This window comes from Lichenostomus cassidix, chromosome 6 (genome assembly GCF_008360975.1).
Source record: "Lichenostomus cassidix isolate B80296 chromosome 6, HeHo_3.0, whole genome shotgun sequence".
NCBI lineage: Eukaryota > Metazoa > Chordata > Aves > Passeriformes > Meliphagidae > Lichenostomus > Lichenostomus cassidix.
This window is the reverse complement of record NC_139487.1, coordinates 22,349,824-22,366,319: the sequence shown is the minus strand read 5'-3', so window position 1 is coordinate 22,366,319 and position 16,496 is coordinate 22,349,824. Positions and strand designations below refer to the sequence as shown.

The 16,496-nt window shown below is 36.1% G+C and overlaps 1 protein-coding gene across 21 annotated transcripts in view; it reads left to right on the top strand.

Annotated features, from left to right (window-relative positions):
* KCNMA1 (potassium calcium-activated channel subfamily M alpha 1) overlaps window positions 1–16,496 on the top strand; it is a 430,367-nt gene that overhangs the window by 233,583 nt on the left and 180,288 nt on the right. For 5 of the 21 annotated variants that reach the window (XM_085063987.1, XM_085063988.1, XM_085063986.1 and 2 more), the window contains exon 4: window positions 2,459–2,482. The exons of the other annotated variants lie outside the window; for them this stretch is intronic. In XM_085063987.1, the coding sequence (XP_084920113.1) occupies window positions 2,459–2,482 (24 nt within the window). The remainder of the gene's footprint in view (window positions 1–2,458; window positions 2,483–16,496) is intronic. 21 annotated transcript variants of the gene reach the window in all.

Genomic DNA, 16,496 nt, shown 5'->3' with positions numbered 1-16,496 from the left:
GTAATTTATTTTAAACAGTACTGTAGCCTTCATAGTGATTAAGTTTTATAATTTGCAACAGACTTGTATGAACTATGTAAAGTTTTTGGCTTTTGGCTGCACCAAAAGAGAGAAACTCCTGCAATTTTAGATTGTTAGCAAATAAATGAGTTGGATAGATTCTCTCCAGGGGAAGTAGGAAAACTTCTCTAACTTGAGATTGGTTCATTGCAACAATCTGAAAACAGATGGCTGAATCTCTTCTTAAACCTGATAGTTGACTCTCTGAAGACTAGCTGGTTTTATAGCAAAAAATTGCTGTGTACAGGACAATAAACTGCTGAGTAGCTGTATGGTAAACTGTCATTTAACCCAATGTTTGGAGATCCTTATGTTTGTTGCTTCTATCATGCTCTGCTGCATTAGTAGCAGATACTAAGGATATGATTCTTCTCCTTTTGTTTTTACACTGTTATGGTCATACTCAGAATGATGGCATTGTAGAATTAAGACCAGCTTTGTGTTCTGTGTGCATCTTGAGAACTTCTCTATCATAACTACATGGAAGATTACTGATGTTTTATTTTTATTAAGAATAAATTTAAGGACTGCTTTTCATGTTTTGCTAAGTCAATGCTTGTGAAGTAAGATAAAAAAGATTCTTTTATTACCACAACAATGGGAAAGTGTGCATATATAATATGTATCATTTGTGTTATAATACATACATATAGGGTATAGTGCATACTGTGTATGCCAGAATTGCTGTTACTGACTGTACAGTAACTATTTGAATGGTACACTTTGGAAGTCTGTGAGTTCAAGTTCTAAATTTTTGGGCTCCTCATCTTCTTGCCTTAAACTATTTATTAGGTTTCTAGCTTTGTCAGCAGTGCTTTAACGTGTCTTGACTCAGTAACCTTCTTCTTAGGTGATAACATTTGCATGCCCTGTGCAGCAGTTTGTAAGTGCATATCTATACACCTTTCACTTCACATGTGTTAGATGCAAATAATGAAACATTCTACTAGCCTTGTTAAAGAGAACATAGTGGCCAAAAGTGGGATGAGTCTTGACTGCAAGTCCTGTCCCTGTGAAAAGGTTGGAAGTGTTTGTCTGGAAAAAGGATGTGAATTTCACTATGTAAGAGTAGTAGAATTGGAGGTTTTATATCTGGAATATATGATTTTGAATTTTTTTTCCCTGTGAAATTCAAAATATGTTGACATGTTTCTCTGCAAATATTCTGAGAAATTTCAAGAGGCCAGAAAGTTACTTCTACTGTCAATTAAGGTGATTTTATTTTGATGTGAACTTCTGTGACAATTTACTAAATAAAAAGGTTAATATTTCAAAACACTACTAGTATATAAAACAAAGATACCAAAAGTAATTGTACTGCAAATGGAACAATATATTATATTAAAAACCTTATATAGTAAGTGAAATTTAGGTTTTTGGTAAAGCTATTTTTTGGTGTTCTGTGAATTGCTGCCCTGCATAATTAGTTGGTATGTTTGGGAACTGTGCTAAAAATAGAGGGATAATATACATTCAAGGGTAATTAAGAAAAATTTCTTGAAAACAGCATACCTATTGAGAAACATGGAAAAAACCCCTTTGTAATGAAACACACATAATAATATGTTACAATGTTACAGAGTCATACTTCTTTCATCACAGGATAGCATCTCTTAAATGAATGTTACATTAAAATAGATTATGTGGTCAGTTATGTCTTTCTGTACTCTCTGGAATCAGGCTATGAAGTACTGTGCCTAATGTACATGATTTAGACCAGGGTAGGTGGTCACTCTATGGCTCTGGTCCCACTGTTATGTTCAGTGCAGCTTTGAAGGTGAGTAAGGTAAAGGCAATTCACCACAAGTTGTGAAAAAACCTGCTTTATTCAGCAGAGATGTCTTTAATAGAAAAGCAGCAGAAGGTGACCAAATAAATAATTCATATCAGTGCATCCATTTTACTATCCATATTCATTTAGTTTGGTTGATTATGCATTCAAATCAGTGAAACTTGTGTTTTTTTGGATCCTGTGCACTGCATTGAAAAATTCACCTCTGCATATGTGTGTTTATGATCTTTAGTTATTCATCAGTTACTGAACACTTTGGACATTTTGAAATTGCTCTGTATGTCATTATTTCATCTTTTTTTTCCTTCAAACTACATGGAAAATTCAGGTTTGCTTTGAAAGCTCAAGTGAAATTATTTTGAATGAAGTAACGAATTACTTATTTAAAAGAACCGATTGGATTTCAAACTCATTATTGTAATTTATAATTCCTCCTTCCTCTTCTTCTTTCTCATCCTTTTTGTCCTCCTTTCCAAGCATCTTCTCCCTCATCCCTGAGTAATACTGGTGCTATGTACAGTATTTTGTTTACAGTAGTATAAACATTCTCAGCCTGTGACTTCATTGCTGAAATAACTCACCTCTTTCATATCAACTCTTACCTAGGAGCCGTACAGCAGACTCATTGATGTAGGTTTTTTTCTGCATGGCAGCCCAGGCCGAGCTGGTTTCATTGCATGATGCAACTTCACCTTTTTTGGTTGTCTATGGGATTAATTATACTCTATTCTTGTATTGCCTGTGCATGCCAATGTGCTTACCATAATGATGTATACACTGAATGCAGTCCTAGAGCATTAAGTGCATGAAATGGAATTAAAACATTAAAAAAAAACCCATAAAATTAGAAAGTTTGAGCACATGTAAATTATGCTTATCACTAACTCTAGTTAAGCTAATGTAGAATGAATAGGACGTAATATGTATCAGATCTATGTATTTAAAATTTCCAGCATATTGCAGTAGTTTACTGATTTAGTGCAAAATTTCGGTGTGGTCAAGATGTGGGGAGGAAAGGATGTACTATGCTGTTGTGATAATGGCTGAGTGGTGCCAGTAGTATCCGAAAGATAAACCTTTCCCTGCTGTCAACTTCAGCAGCAGGTGACTGTGAAAAGAGGTAAGATTGTAAAGAATGATTTATTAAAATTCAAAATTTCGGAAGAATTTTAACTGTAACAGGGTTTTGTGTTTTTTAATAATAAATAATCTGTGAAATGATTTAAAATGTATTGATTTACAAAACACACAGGAACATTCCATATGAAGAATTGTAACCCTGCTTGAAATTTTTTACAAATGACATTGTGACCATTCTAAGCAATGTTTTATTCATATGTTCTTAAATGTATTCAAATAAACCTGTCATCAGCATGATGTAAGATATGATTTAATGGTAATCCTATTTTTTCCTGATAAAATGATGAAACAGCAATCTGGGAAGTGACTTGAAACATTGTGGCTGAACACAGCTTTCTTGTGCTGTTGATCAGTACATAGCTTTAGCATATGTCGATAAGTTACACTTTGTGAGCTTTTTGCTGTCAAAATTAATGTACAAATTTCAAATAATTATTCAACTTGATGATTAAGTACTCTTTATCCCATAAATTTAACTTCGAGGACCTATAACGTAAAATGTTATGATATTTGAAAAATGGTGATGGAAGACAGGTGTATATGTAAAGTGAAAATATGCTTTGTGTGAACGTTTAAGCATGTAGCTGAAAACATACAGTGTATATTCAAAGTAGTAAAAAAGAAGTAATTTCTATAACTGTTGTCATGCCACCCATATGCTGATACTCTGCTTCCCTAAGAGTGTGTATTATTTAGGATTACTTACAATTTTATTTTTTTAAATATTGTTCTTAGAGTCCACATAATGGCAGTTACTTTTTTTTTCCCCCCTTACAATGAAGGAAAATTATTTTAGGACCCTAAAACAGATCAGACATATATCTATACAGTAACATGAAGTTCTTCCTGCTATCAGTACAACAGGGATTATGATACCAGTCTTTTGACTTTCCAGTAGCTCAGTGTGTAAGCTCAGCTACATGCCCATTCTCTTGTGCACAGCAGCCAGGATAAAAAGGTGGTGGATGTTACAGTGCAAACCATTTTGAGAGGTGTTAAAAAAAAGGGCCCCTATATATTAATTTTTAACATTATTATAAGCCTCTTCTTATATTGATGTAAAGTACTTTTCTATCATGCTTCTGATAATTGATTTGAGCAACTGCTACAGCTGTAGGCAATTTCTTCCTCCATTTGTTAATGGAGATAAAGTTACTTTCGAGAAAGAAAGGCATAGTGTCATTAATCTGCCTAGAAAGGCCCTTGCTTTTCCCATTTAGAAAAACCACTGAGTGAGACTGTCACTTGGGTTTCAGGCTAATTTTGTCTGAAAAGTTTTTTTCTTAATTTCTTCTTGGTTTAAACTTTTCCCATTCTTCTGTGAAGTAAATGTGGCTATTCAGTGAGTCTTTCACAGAGTCAGCATTTTGCCTTAAGAATATGGTAATTTGCACTTAAGACAGTGGTGGTAAATAATCAGGTCCCACAGCTGCAACAGCTGTGACATAAGCTTTTCTAAGAAGAAAAATTTACTAGATTGCAGTTATATACATGTGGAAATTAAACCACAGCAAAAGGAGTTTATGGGTAGAGGAACTGTGTAATGTGTTTCAATTGGAAAAGGTACATGCAATAAAGACTCTTCAGGGGTCTATCTAGGTTAAAAAAAGGGAAACGGGTAGAAGGGATTGTTGGAAGTGTTAATGTATGCTGGCAGTGAATGTGGCCTTGATTATGCCTAGAGTTGGTTTATGGCAGAGGAATTCAAACAGCTATCCTGTGATGCTCAGGATATATTCAAAGATCTTACATGGTGGTACCCTAAATGCACCTTAGGTATTAATTGACTACGGTGCATTGTACTGATGGGGTAGGCATGGCTAAGAGGTCCTCATGAAGAATGAGAGGGAGAGTCTGAATTTATGAAAATTTGTTGGGGATTAATGTGTATTCTGATTTTATGTAGATTTTTTTGAAGGAATGTACACGGTTCATGTTATGCCTTCATTTGAAATAGGAGAAAAAGATACCCTTCCTAGTGTAACTGTATATTAGGACTATTTTAGAATTACTTTACATTTTTAACACAATGTGACTGGTTTTTAGGGTTACTAATAGATTTGGATCATGCCATAAAAAGCCTGACCAAAGAAGCTGATCCAGTAATGTAATGTCAAGTTTCTACCACTTTGCACTGCTTCTGACTTTCATTGCTCATTTACATTATTTGCTGTTGTTAAAGTCAAATAATATGCCTTAGGTTCAAGTTTATTATTACTCAGTAAAACTAGAGAATAGCCAGATATTTTTCATCAAAGTATCACAGGAGGGAATTCCAGAAAAGACAGTCAGATGAATGAACTGTAAGTATTTTTACGTTCCAGTTTATCTGGTGCTCTTGTCATTTTCAGTTAGAGTATTTGAAATTAGACTAAATTTCATAGGACAACATTATTTTTTTTTTTTAGTTGCAGTATGTAAGCTAGCAAGAAATGTGTGGAAAGTATATTCAAAATCATCTGCAGGAATCTGTTATGCATATCAAGCAGAAAATTAGAACACAGTTCTTTGATGATGTACAAAAAGATAATCTTAATTTATAACCAAATAGGAGAGATGGAGAACATTCTAATTTTTGTTGAGTATATTTTTTCAATGAATTCAATCAGATGAGGGAGAATTTTAAAAGTTGGAAGACTGTATCAAGAGAATAGAGTAATAAAAGACACTGAGATGGAGGAGTAGTTGGAGCTGGAAATGCATGATGATGATGGGCTGTTAAAAACTGAGTTTGAGGAAAGTGGATAGCAAATGTGAAAAGCACTGTTGAGTAATTTTAAGAGATGGCAGCTGCAAAACAGGGTCACATCAAATAGAGCAAGGCACTCAGGAATTCACTCTTCCTTTTGCTGCAAGGTAAGAGTAGCTATAGATAAATTTATTCAAACAGACACTTACCTAAGAGTGATTTTTGGGCCCTCTCCTACCGCAGGAGGAGATTTTTGAAATATCATATATATAGATCACTCTATTGATTCATGCAAATGCAAGGACTGTAAGTGGTCCATATAACCCAGGCTGAAAATTATTTAATGTTTTACAAATGTGAGGTTCACCATCTCCTCAAAGAATCTACTCCAGTGTTTATCTATATGTTATTATTAAAGAAGTTTTATGCTGCTGCTGTACTTCTCACCAACTTTATTAATTTCTGTTTGTTAATTCAATATCAACATGGAAAAGGGACTAGTTTTCATGTGACTTGCTAGCATTTTCATGTCACCAATTATTTTCTCTTTTCTGGGGTAGACAGCTGCAACAACTTCTTACTCCTAGATAGACTTTGATGAAAAATAGTAAGTAACAACTAGACGAGAAGTAATCGAAAGGTATCATTATGAAGAAGAGACATGCAAGATTATCAACTTTAGTAAATAAGATACGCAGTTCAACCAAATCTTTTCATAATGCAGGCCGTATAACGGATAAAACGGAAGTGGCTTATTAAAATTTGTCCCTAAAACTAAGGGTAGTTGAAACAGTATACTCATATTTTTCTCTTTAAAATGTTAGCAGTCTTATGCAAAATCCTTTTTATCAAAATTAAATCCTTTTTATTTAATTAAAAATGTGGTCCCAGGCATTGTTGCTCTCTCATTTTCCTAGAATTGATTTGTCATCAGGGAGATTGTTTTGTCAAGGTAATGTCATGCTATTTTTAGTTGGCAGTGTTCTTAGCTCATGATAAGCAATTAAGAAATGTAACCCAAAAAAACCCCAATAGGCTCTTCCTGCTTACCTACAAGGCTCTCACCAAACCTTTTCTAATTAAGATATCTTAGGATGAAAATCTTACTAGTGTATTTTGCAGTAAACCACCTGTTCTGTCTTTTATATGCCACTGAAAGAACTTGGAAGTTATGGAGAGGGATTCTGGGCCATTCACTTGTGCCTGTTTTAGCACTGAGTTCCTGGCTATTCTTCATAACTGAGTTTAGCTGTTCTTCAGGGACCTTCCTTTGACTTTTGTTTGCAAAGTTAGAGAACACACATGCTGCAGACAGTAGTGAGTATACACACCTCCTGAGGAAATTATCGTTTTTTTCAATATACCAAAATAACTCAGTATGAAATTTTAAGTAAAAGTTTCTTGTTATACACAACTTTGTGTTTGGGCTGAGGAAGATGATTTGATTTTGATTGAGTGCTGTAGTATGTTGGCTTATGTTTTACTAGGGAGTCTTTGAAGAAGCATGATGTGCGTGAAATTAATGGAAAACTTGAGAAAGATGAAAACTGTCAGTATTATGCTGAACTTCACAAAGTTGTATTAGTCCAGTTCATCTAGGTAGCATAGTTACCAGCAATGTTACGTGACTCTGTACCTTAGTATGTTGGCAGTTGCAAATAGATCTGTAATAATTGGTAAAGTTAGATGGGTGTCAGGAAAGTATAGCTTTGTTCTGCAGTCGTACCAACTAAATTTTCCTCCTAATTTTGTATGTGAATGTGACAGAAATTACAATTAGGAGCTTCTCTTTCTTTCACACTGGAAATCCTTCTCTATCTTAATTTCTAAACTGAATTAATTTTGCATTCACAGGATTTAAATATATCTTTAAATTTTAAATAAGTTTCAGTCGAAGTGAGAAATAAGAACAACCTAAACTTTTAAGCCCTGTTCTTTGACATGATGCAGAGAAGTGAAAGAATCAAAAGAGAAAAAAATTCTCTGATTCTGAAAACAGTCTCTAGTAAAAGACACAGTTGTACCAGTTTAATACTGGTTGATCTGGTTTTGTTCTTGCTTGTTTCTTCTGCCACTGGAAGTTTTTTTGAAGGAGAGTAAGAAAACCTGCTAATTTTACCCCAAATTAGTCTAAAAGCTTGTCAAGGTTCCCCAGCATGGTAGGGAGATTACACAGAAAGCCCTAGTTGTAGAAAGCATTTGCAGAACAGATGAGTCATGATGCATTTTTTTTAATTAGGTTAGAAATAGAAGGGTAATATTCTAATGGCAGCTTGTGATCTGTCAGACTTTAAAGAATAACAGAAGATGTTGTAATAGAAATTAGGAAAGGGAAGTGAGGACAGACACTTGAAGTGGTTTTGGGTTTTTTTTCTAAAAAGCAGGATACTTGCAAAATATAAAGTGTAGATTAAACACAGTGTAAGAAATCTTGAAAATAGCTTTATTTCTCATTGAGAGTTCATATGTTAATCAGATTTATATTTTACTTATTTTAAAATTGAACAAAGGGAAATCTGATTTTTGATGTAATTTAAAGACAGCTTAGTGTGTATGAGCCTAAGGTCATCAAAGCTTTTTCAGAAGGAATGTGAGAGGTACATATCAAAGTGAAGAAGGGAGGTCACTCCACATACAGACTGCAGAAACAGAGATGGAAACAAAGACAGTAAAATAGGGTAATCCAAAATACATTTGTCACTTGCTTAAGTTGAGGAGGTTTTTGTGAGTGGAAAGATAAATATAGTTTAATCTATTCAGCAAAGGAAAGTCAGAATTGAGAATTAAAAGAAAAGTACTTGGCAAAGCCCAAAGAAGCTCCAGGATTTGACACTGAAAAACTTTGGGAGCAGAAAGTTCTGTGTGTGTGTGTGTGTGTGTGTGTGTGTGTGTGTTTAGGAGAAACAAATAGCAAAGAATTTAGATGTAGGAGGTTGAGTGGTCAAATAGGATTGAAGTGTAAATAACATAAGAAGATACAAGAAATGGTCACAACATCATCCTCAGCTGTCAGGCCATAACTGTACAAAATTTGGTGAGAAGGGGATTGCTCCTCCTTCACTCAGTAGCTCCAGGTGGACAAAACCTCAGAAAAATATTTATAAGTAGTGATGTAACGATCCCATGGGGTTTTATGGACCCAAGTCTTTGGGCTGTGACAGCAGATCACATGGCACTTCTTCTGTGGGCAAAGCGGCTTTTCACCTTGCCTTCACTAATGCCTTATTCCAGTGATCCAGCTGGCTGTCCTTCCTCTTTGGGAAGGAAACCAACTGAACTCTGCCTGCATGTCCTGCAGCACTAACTGAAAATGCTGGTAGCAAAAGCCCCCCAGTGGTGCACCACTTCATGTCAAGGGAGAGTGAAGTAATTTAGAAGATATTTGCCATCAAAAACTGTATTGGTGCTGTGACTCAAGAAAAGGCTTTGTAAACTGAGATGCATTTACCAATACATCTTGCATTTAGAAGATGAATACAGATACTGTAAGAAAATAATTTTTTTCTTCCTGAGGGACATACTGGGTTAATAAATGAAAGCCACTTCAAGTAAGAAAAAAGTATGTTACTCTCTGTCCCTTTTAAGATGTTTGACATCTTTGGTTCTAATTTAGTCTTGGTGATATGTTTTAATTATGGTATTTGTTTCCCAAGGTATATATTTGATAGGATCTGTGTTAATAATTTTGCTATAAGTACATGCCTGTTTCAGTAAAGAAGATATTAACTGCTTATTCCCTTCTGAGCTGCGTGACTAAACCATAAAGGTGCAAATTCTTCTGCATTGAATGAGAATTGCTTTTACTAAATGATACATGTGGCTTTTATATAGTTTTACTTCAGTGCTATGTCACTGAAACACAGTTAAAAAGCCTAACCATAACCACCTTAATTTTGTTTTTTGCAATACTGTTCAAAATATGTATTTAAGGTATATAAATGGATGCTGTCATATCAAACTTGTGCCAAATTTTTTTTTTACTCTACACTTCATAAAATTTGGTTTGCTCTAGAAGTAAATTTGAGGGACTAGAACATTGCAGAGGAGCTTCCAGTAAAACAAAATAGTTTGAAAAAAAAAAAGACCACTTAAGGCAGTTTTATGAACAAAGACAATTTACCCATCCAAATTAATATATATTAATTTCATTGAAATACAATTTGAAAGTGCAAAGTGAATGGAATGTCATTAAATGATGCGATACTAGTGAACTTCTAAATATTGATTGGTTTCTCTTATTTATTTGTGTTATTTATGTTTTAGCAGCATCAATTGATATTTCTGTACATAGCTACGATTTCATTTTAAAATTTACTCTCATCAATGGACATTCCTTCTGATAGAAGGTGCACATTTTACTTTTTTTTAATATAATGCACTGATCAGTTTTTTAAGTTTTGTATTTTATTTCATTGATACTAAGAAATAAAATATATTTTTATCTTTTTTTAGTAATGGACTTGGCTTTTCTGCCACCATTCAGAAAGCAGATTTGCGAAAATTAAAATTGTAAATTCGGAAAATTCTCCGAATTTCTAAAAGTTTCAATAGTTGCTTAAAGTTCCAAACTTGTGGCAGCCGTGGTAAGATATTAAAGTTAGTACTTTCCTGAAGTTACAGTAGAAGTGAATTTCTTTTGTGGTGTTTTATGAAAGTTTTACAGTACATAGCTTCAAAGCACTTGACAAAATGTAACTAAATTAATATGTCTTAAAATTAATGTTTCCTCCTTTTTTTTTTTTTTAAATTATACATAGGTAAAAATTGGCATCTTCCTTGGTCTTTGCATTCCTTGTCATTAAAAAGAAAGGTAAAAAAAAAAAGGGCAAAAAATTAGGAGCAGACTGACATGATGTGCCTAAAATACAAGAGTCCACTTCCTTACCTAGGAAGAACAGAGAACTGTAAATTGCATATTGAATAGTTATTTCAAGTGCTGAATTGAGTGTACAAAAGCTTTCCCATTCTTGTGGGAACATTTTATGTAAAATCATCTAGATAACTGCCACTGGGATTGCAAAGATGGTCTAAAGTCTGAGTGAACGTAGAACTCCTCCATACTTTGTATGCTCATAAGGGCAATGACTGCCCTGGGACAGAGACTGTTTTATAATAAGGCTCTGATCTGAAGTTTGCAATGGGCTTTACAACTCCTATCGAGAGGTGAAATGATACAGTCAAAACTACTCAAGATATTTTCAACTCTGTTGCAATTTAAAAAATCCTGGAAATGCACGAAGGCTTCTGTGGGAACTTCCATATTAATACACTCACAGAAACAACTGATTTCGGAAAACATTAAAAAGTATGTTTTGCCCTCTCCCAGTCGTTTTATGAGTATTTAAGGAATAATTCCAGTAGAAACATTTCAATGCATTAGAAACATTTTGAGCCAACCAGAAATAAGTGAGAATAAATACATGATGTAAACTGGTGACCAAAAATAGTTATTTAAACAGCAGTAAATTCTTTTGAATTGAAGTGACAAGTGGTACATTGTGTGGTAAAAGTGTCATGCACAGTGTTGGCTTCAGCGTTGATTGCAATAAAGCTTTAAGGATGCTGGAAACACCTTGTCAAATTTTGCCCCATATACATCAAGTTAAATGGAATCATTTTCTTACCACTCTTGTAGTCACTCTTGCTCACTAAAGTAGTTTATGCCTATTATACCTGTACAACTGGGCTTTCTAGCTCCTAATTTTACTTTAAAATTATATAGATAAAGATGTTCTTTCAAAGTACTTAGAAATATTAGAGAATCATAGAATAATTTATTTTAGAAATGACCCTTGAGTTCTCCACTAAGCCATGCCTCTAAGTTCTGCGACTCAACCGCTTCCCTGAGCAGCCTCTTTCAACATTGTGACAATGTTTCAGTGAAAAATCGTTTCCTAAAATCCAGTCTAAACTTCCCCTGTCACAACTTGAGGCCATGTCTTCTTCTCCTGTTGCTTACATTTGGGAGAAGAGGTTGACCTTGCTTCAACCTCCCTCTAGAGATTGGCAGAGAGTGATAAGGTTCTTCCTGAGTCTACTTTTCTCCAGGCTGAACAACCCCAGCATCCTCAGTCCCCTTGTGCTACAGACACTTCACCAGGGGTTGTCCTTCTCTGGACTTGCCTCAGCCCCTCAGTGTCTTTCTTGCAGTGAGGGACCCAGAGATGGGCACAGCACTTGAGGTGTGGCCTCACCAGTGCTGAGTACAGGAGGGTGATCCCTTCCCTGGTCCTGCTGGCCACACCCTTCCTGTTACAAGCCATGATGCCATTGGTGTTCTTGGCCACTTTAGCACATGCTAGCTAGATCATGGTGAGCTGGCTGTTGCTCAGCAACCTCAGGTCCTTTTCCAGTGAACTGCTTTACAGCTGCTCTTCCCCAAGCCTGCAGCACTACTTGGGGTTGTTGTGACACAAGTGCGGGACAAGACATTTGGCCTTGTTGAACCTCATGCAATTGGCCTCAACCCATCGATCCAGCCTGTCCAGATCCCTCTGCAGAACCTTCCTACCCTCCAGCAGATCAGCACTCCCACCCAACTTGGTGTCATCTGGGAACTTGCTGAGGACGCACTCGATTCACTTGTCCAGATCATAGCTTAAGATATTAAACAGGACTGGCTCCAAAGCTGAGACCTGGGGAACATCATTAGTGACCAGACACCAGGCAGATTTGGCTCTATTTGCTACACTCTTTGGCTCCATTTACTACCCCAGGCAGATTTGGCTCCATTTACTACTCAACTGTCCAGCCTGTCTTTTACCCGACTAGTCCTAGCCATGAGCAGCCAGTTACTCCAGTAGAATGCTGTGGGAAATAATGTCAAAAGCTTGACTAAAATCTAGATAGACAGCCTTCACAGCCTTTCCCTCATCCACCAGGCAAGTCACCTTGTCATAGAAGGAGATCAGGTTGGTCAAGCAGCACTGCCTTTCATAAACCCAAGCTGGCTGGACCTGATCCCTTGGTGTCCTGCATGTGCTGTATGATGACACTCAAGATGTTCTGCTCCATGACCTTCCCCAGCCCCAAAGTCAGGCTGACAGGGTTGTAGTTTCATAAATCCTCTTTCTGATCCGTGTAGATGGGTGTCATATTTGCTAACTTCCAGAGAGGTGGGACCTCACTAGTTAACCAGGAGTGCTGATAAATGATGGAAGGTGACTGTGAGCACTTCTGGCAGTTCTCTCAGTACCTTTGGGTGGTTTCCATGCAGGCCTCTTGACTTGCGTCTAAATGGTGCAGTATTTTACTGCCCATTTCCCCTTGGATTATGGGGGCTTCATTCTGCTCCCCCTCTGTGTTCCAGCTCAGAGGGCTGTGTAGCCAGAGAACAGCTCATCTTGCTATTAAAGGCTGAGGCAAAGCAGGTATTAAGTACCCCAGTCTTCTTGTTTGTCGCTGTGTTTCCCACCACATCCAATAAAAGATGGAGATTCTACTTAGCTCTTCTCATGTTGCTAATATATATCTAGAAACATTTTTTACTATCTTTAATGCCTGTAACCAGATTAGGTTCTAGTTGGGCTTTGGCCCTTCTAATTTTCTCCCTGCATAACCTCACAGCATCCTTGAAGCCCCTCCTGAGTTGCCTGGCCCTTCTTCCAAAGATGAAACTCATATTCCTGAGTTCCAGCCAAAGTTCTCTATTCAGCCAGGCTGATGATCTTCCCTGCCAGCTTGTCTTTTGGCACGTGGGCATGGCCTGCTTCAACACACTTAAAATTTCCTTCTTGAAGCATGTCCAGCCTTCCTGGACTCCTTTGCCCTGCAGAATTGTGTCCTAAGGGTCTTCCTCAACCAGTGTCATAAACAGCCAAAGTCTGCCCTCTGGGAGTTCCATGTAGCAGTTCTGCTGACCCCCCTCATCATTTCTCCAGGAATCATTTTGTGATTGCTGTGCCGAAGATAACCTCCAATCACCACATCACCTACCAGTCCTTGTCTGTTCAGAAAAGGAGCTCTGGTGGGATGTCCTCCCTAACTGGCTCATTTACCAGATGTTCACTTCAGTTGTTGGACTATTGATCCTTCCACCTTTGTAGGGGAGGAGCCCATTTCATTTAGAGTTTCATCCTTACTGTAATTTTTATCCAGTCTATTAAATCTTTCCTGTCACTGCTAGTATGCTATTGCATTGTTTTTATCATAGTTTCTCCTGTCTTTTTGTAGTATAAGGATATGAAACCATGCTTACATGGAAGTGGAATAAAAATGTTTCTAATGGTCTGTTGCCTTCTTCAAAAGTGAAACCTTTTCTGCCCTAAAGGGGTGAAATCCCATAGGACATGTCGTGTGATTTTAATATAAACCAGGGAGTTTTATTAGTAATATTACTGGTCCTGGAGACCTCAGTACACCACTAGGAAGTGTAGAACTTCTGGTTTTGGGAAACTTGATGTAAAGATGAGTTTCAAATTGGCTTCCCTGCTGCAGCAGGCTGAATTCTGTAATGATAAACATTATTGTCTGTATTTTTATGTCAGATCAAATATGAGCTACTGATGAAAACAAACAAAAAAAATCAAACTGAGAATTTATTTTGGAACATTTAAGATCTTTTATAATCCATCTGTGAAAAAATTAATAAGTTCTTCAGTGTCATGCCTTTCTGACAAAATCATCATTTAAAATAAAAAAGAAAGGATGCCGTGTTTGTCTTTGAAATGGATAACTTAAACATTAAAAGAGAGGGATGGTATCTGAAATGAAGGAAGCTTAAAGGATATGACTAACAGAAATAGCAGTTTTGGATTAGGTAAACAACAGTCCCAAATCAGAATGGTGGTCCATTGTGCTAAGTGTTTCACAAACAAGATGAAGATGTATTATGCATTAGCTAATTTGTCAGAGCTTGTGGGTTTTGAGAGTGACAGTGACACAAAACTACAGCTGTTAGCTGCAACCTTGGCTGACCTTTACTAAAAATCGTGAAAAATATCAAATAATCATGGAAGAGAAGAGCTCTCTGTCCTAGTTATAGGCTTTTGTAATTCCATTAGCTTCAGTGAATTTCTACGGCTTTTGCAGGAACCTAAGCTGGAATGAAGAGCTGGTGCAGGGCTGTTGATTCTGTTCCTCTGTACTTCCTGTTGGTAGGGTGCATTGTGACTCAGCGTGTAGCCTACCTTATTTTGACAAAATGCTTTGTTCTCATTAGTGCCATACAGAAAATGATCCAGTTGGATTCTCAGATTACATCCACTGTTTTTGTAACTAAAGCTATATTTGTAAAATACGAGGTATTGTCTGCCGTCCTATATGTTAACATTTGGCTTCTGTTCCCTTTTGCCTGCTCTTGTAAATCTGTTTTATTTGAACTATAACAAAAGTGTCTCATAACTTCAATGTCTTTTCAAAAAGCCTTTGAAAAACAATTTTAATAAAATTTCCTAAAGCTTCTTAAAATATATAGCTATTGTACATCAAGGAGAGTTTTGCTGTATACATTCACGCATCTAGAGACAGGAGAGAGCATGCTGTAATTAACTTGTTTGACCTGAAATGTATACAAGGAATGGAAAATTTGGCTGCATGTGTAATGACCTGGTAGTCCAGGTAATTTCCTTTATGCCTTAAGTTAGGTAACTGACATTCATAACGCATAGAATTTTGCTTGTTGAGCAGTCTAGCATTATATTTGCAGAACTACTGCTATACTAACTGGTATTACATTCACATTCAGTGATTTATTTGATCTGGAAAGCCAACAAATTTCTGCTTTTCTAAAAGGATGTTTTCTAGGGCTCCAAATAATCAAATGATCTACGTTCTAGTTTCCCTCTATTACAGTTGTGATGAACACATGATCATTTGCAATATATGTGTGTATATATATGTATATATGGTGGGACATTATGTACATATAGTATATACAGAAGCATATATTGGGACATGATTTTCACTTTGGTCTATGACTATAACATTGGACTGTGGCTTCAACAACCTGTTTTAGAAACCTCACAAATAAATCACTGATGATACTTGTGGAAGTTACCACCTTCCTTAGATGAAAGTATATTTATAAAGTACCAGTTTGTATAGAGTAAGCTTTGGATCTGTCCCACTGTCAAATAGAGCATAAAATAATAAGCTAAAATTTGCAATGGCTGCCTGACACACACAAGGGTATTTTAATTAATCTGCATGCAGAAATTAACCCTTAGAGTACTGCTTCAAATTCCTCAATTTATTTTGTTATTTAATTTTATCAGTGGGCTATGCTGCTTTTCTACACAGTTCATAGTACTGTACATAAAGTACACTAAATAGCCATACCAAAAAAAAAAAAAAAGTGAGCAAAAGGAAAAAAATCCAATCAACTTCTTATAAACAAGGGATTCTACAAGACTAAGTACTCCAGGTTGCTAATGGGTAACGTATTCCTAAGCAACTACATTTTTGTTAAAGGTTTTAGATTATGACATGAATTAAGAGCATGTAATGTTTCACTTTACCTGTGTGCTTGTTAGGTTTCTTCCTAAAGTATCATAGGTGTGTCTCCTTTAGAAAGAAGTCAGTTCTTTAAGGGTTAATGTGGGGTTAAGCAATCCTGAGGTACTCTCCTGCTTGTCCTCTCCTAAAGGTATCTGCATGTTAATTCTCAAATATTACCTGAACAGGTGAATATAGACACTGTATGAATGACTAACTGAATGAATGAAAATAATTCCTTTCAAATGCTTGCTTGTATCTTGTAACCGACTGGAAAACAGAAACATGATTTCTGAATCGAGGTCTTTAATGAAATGCATAAGATTCTCAGCAGAGTAGAAACTCATACACTGACAATTTGTTCTGATTTCTTTTTCTTTC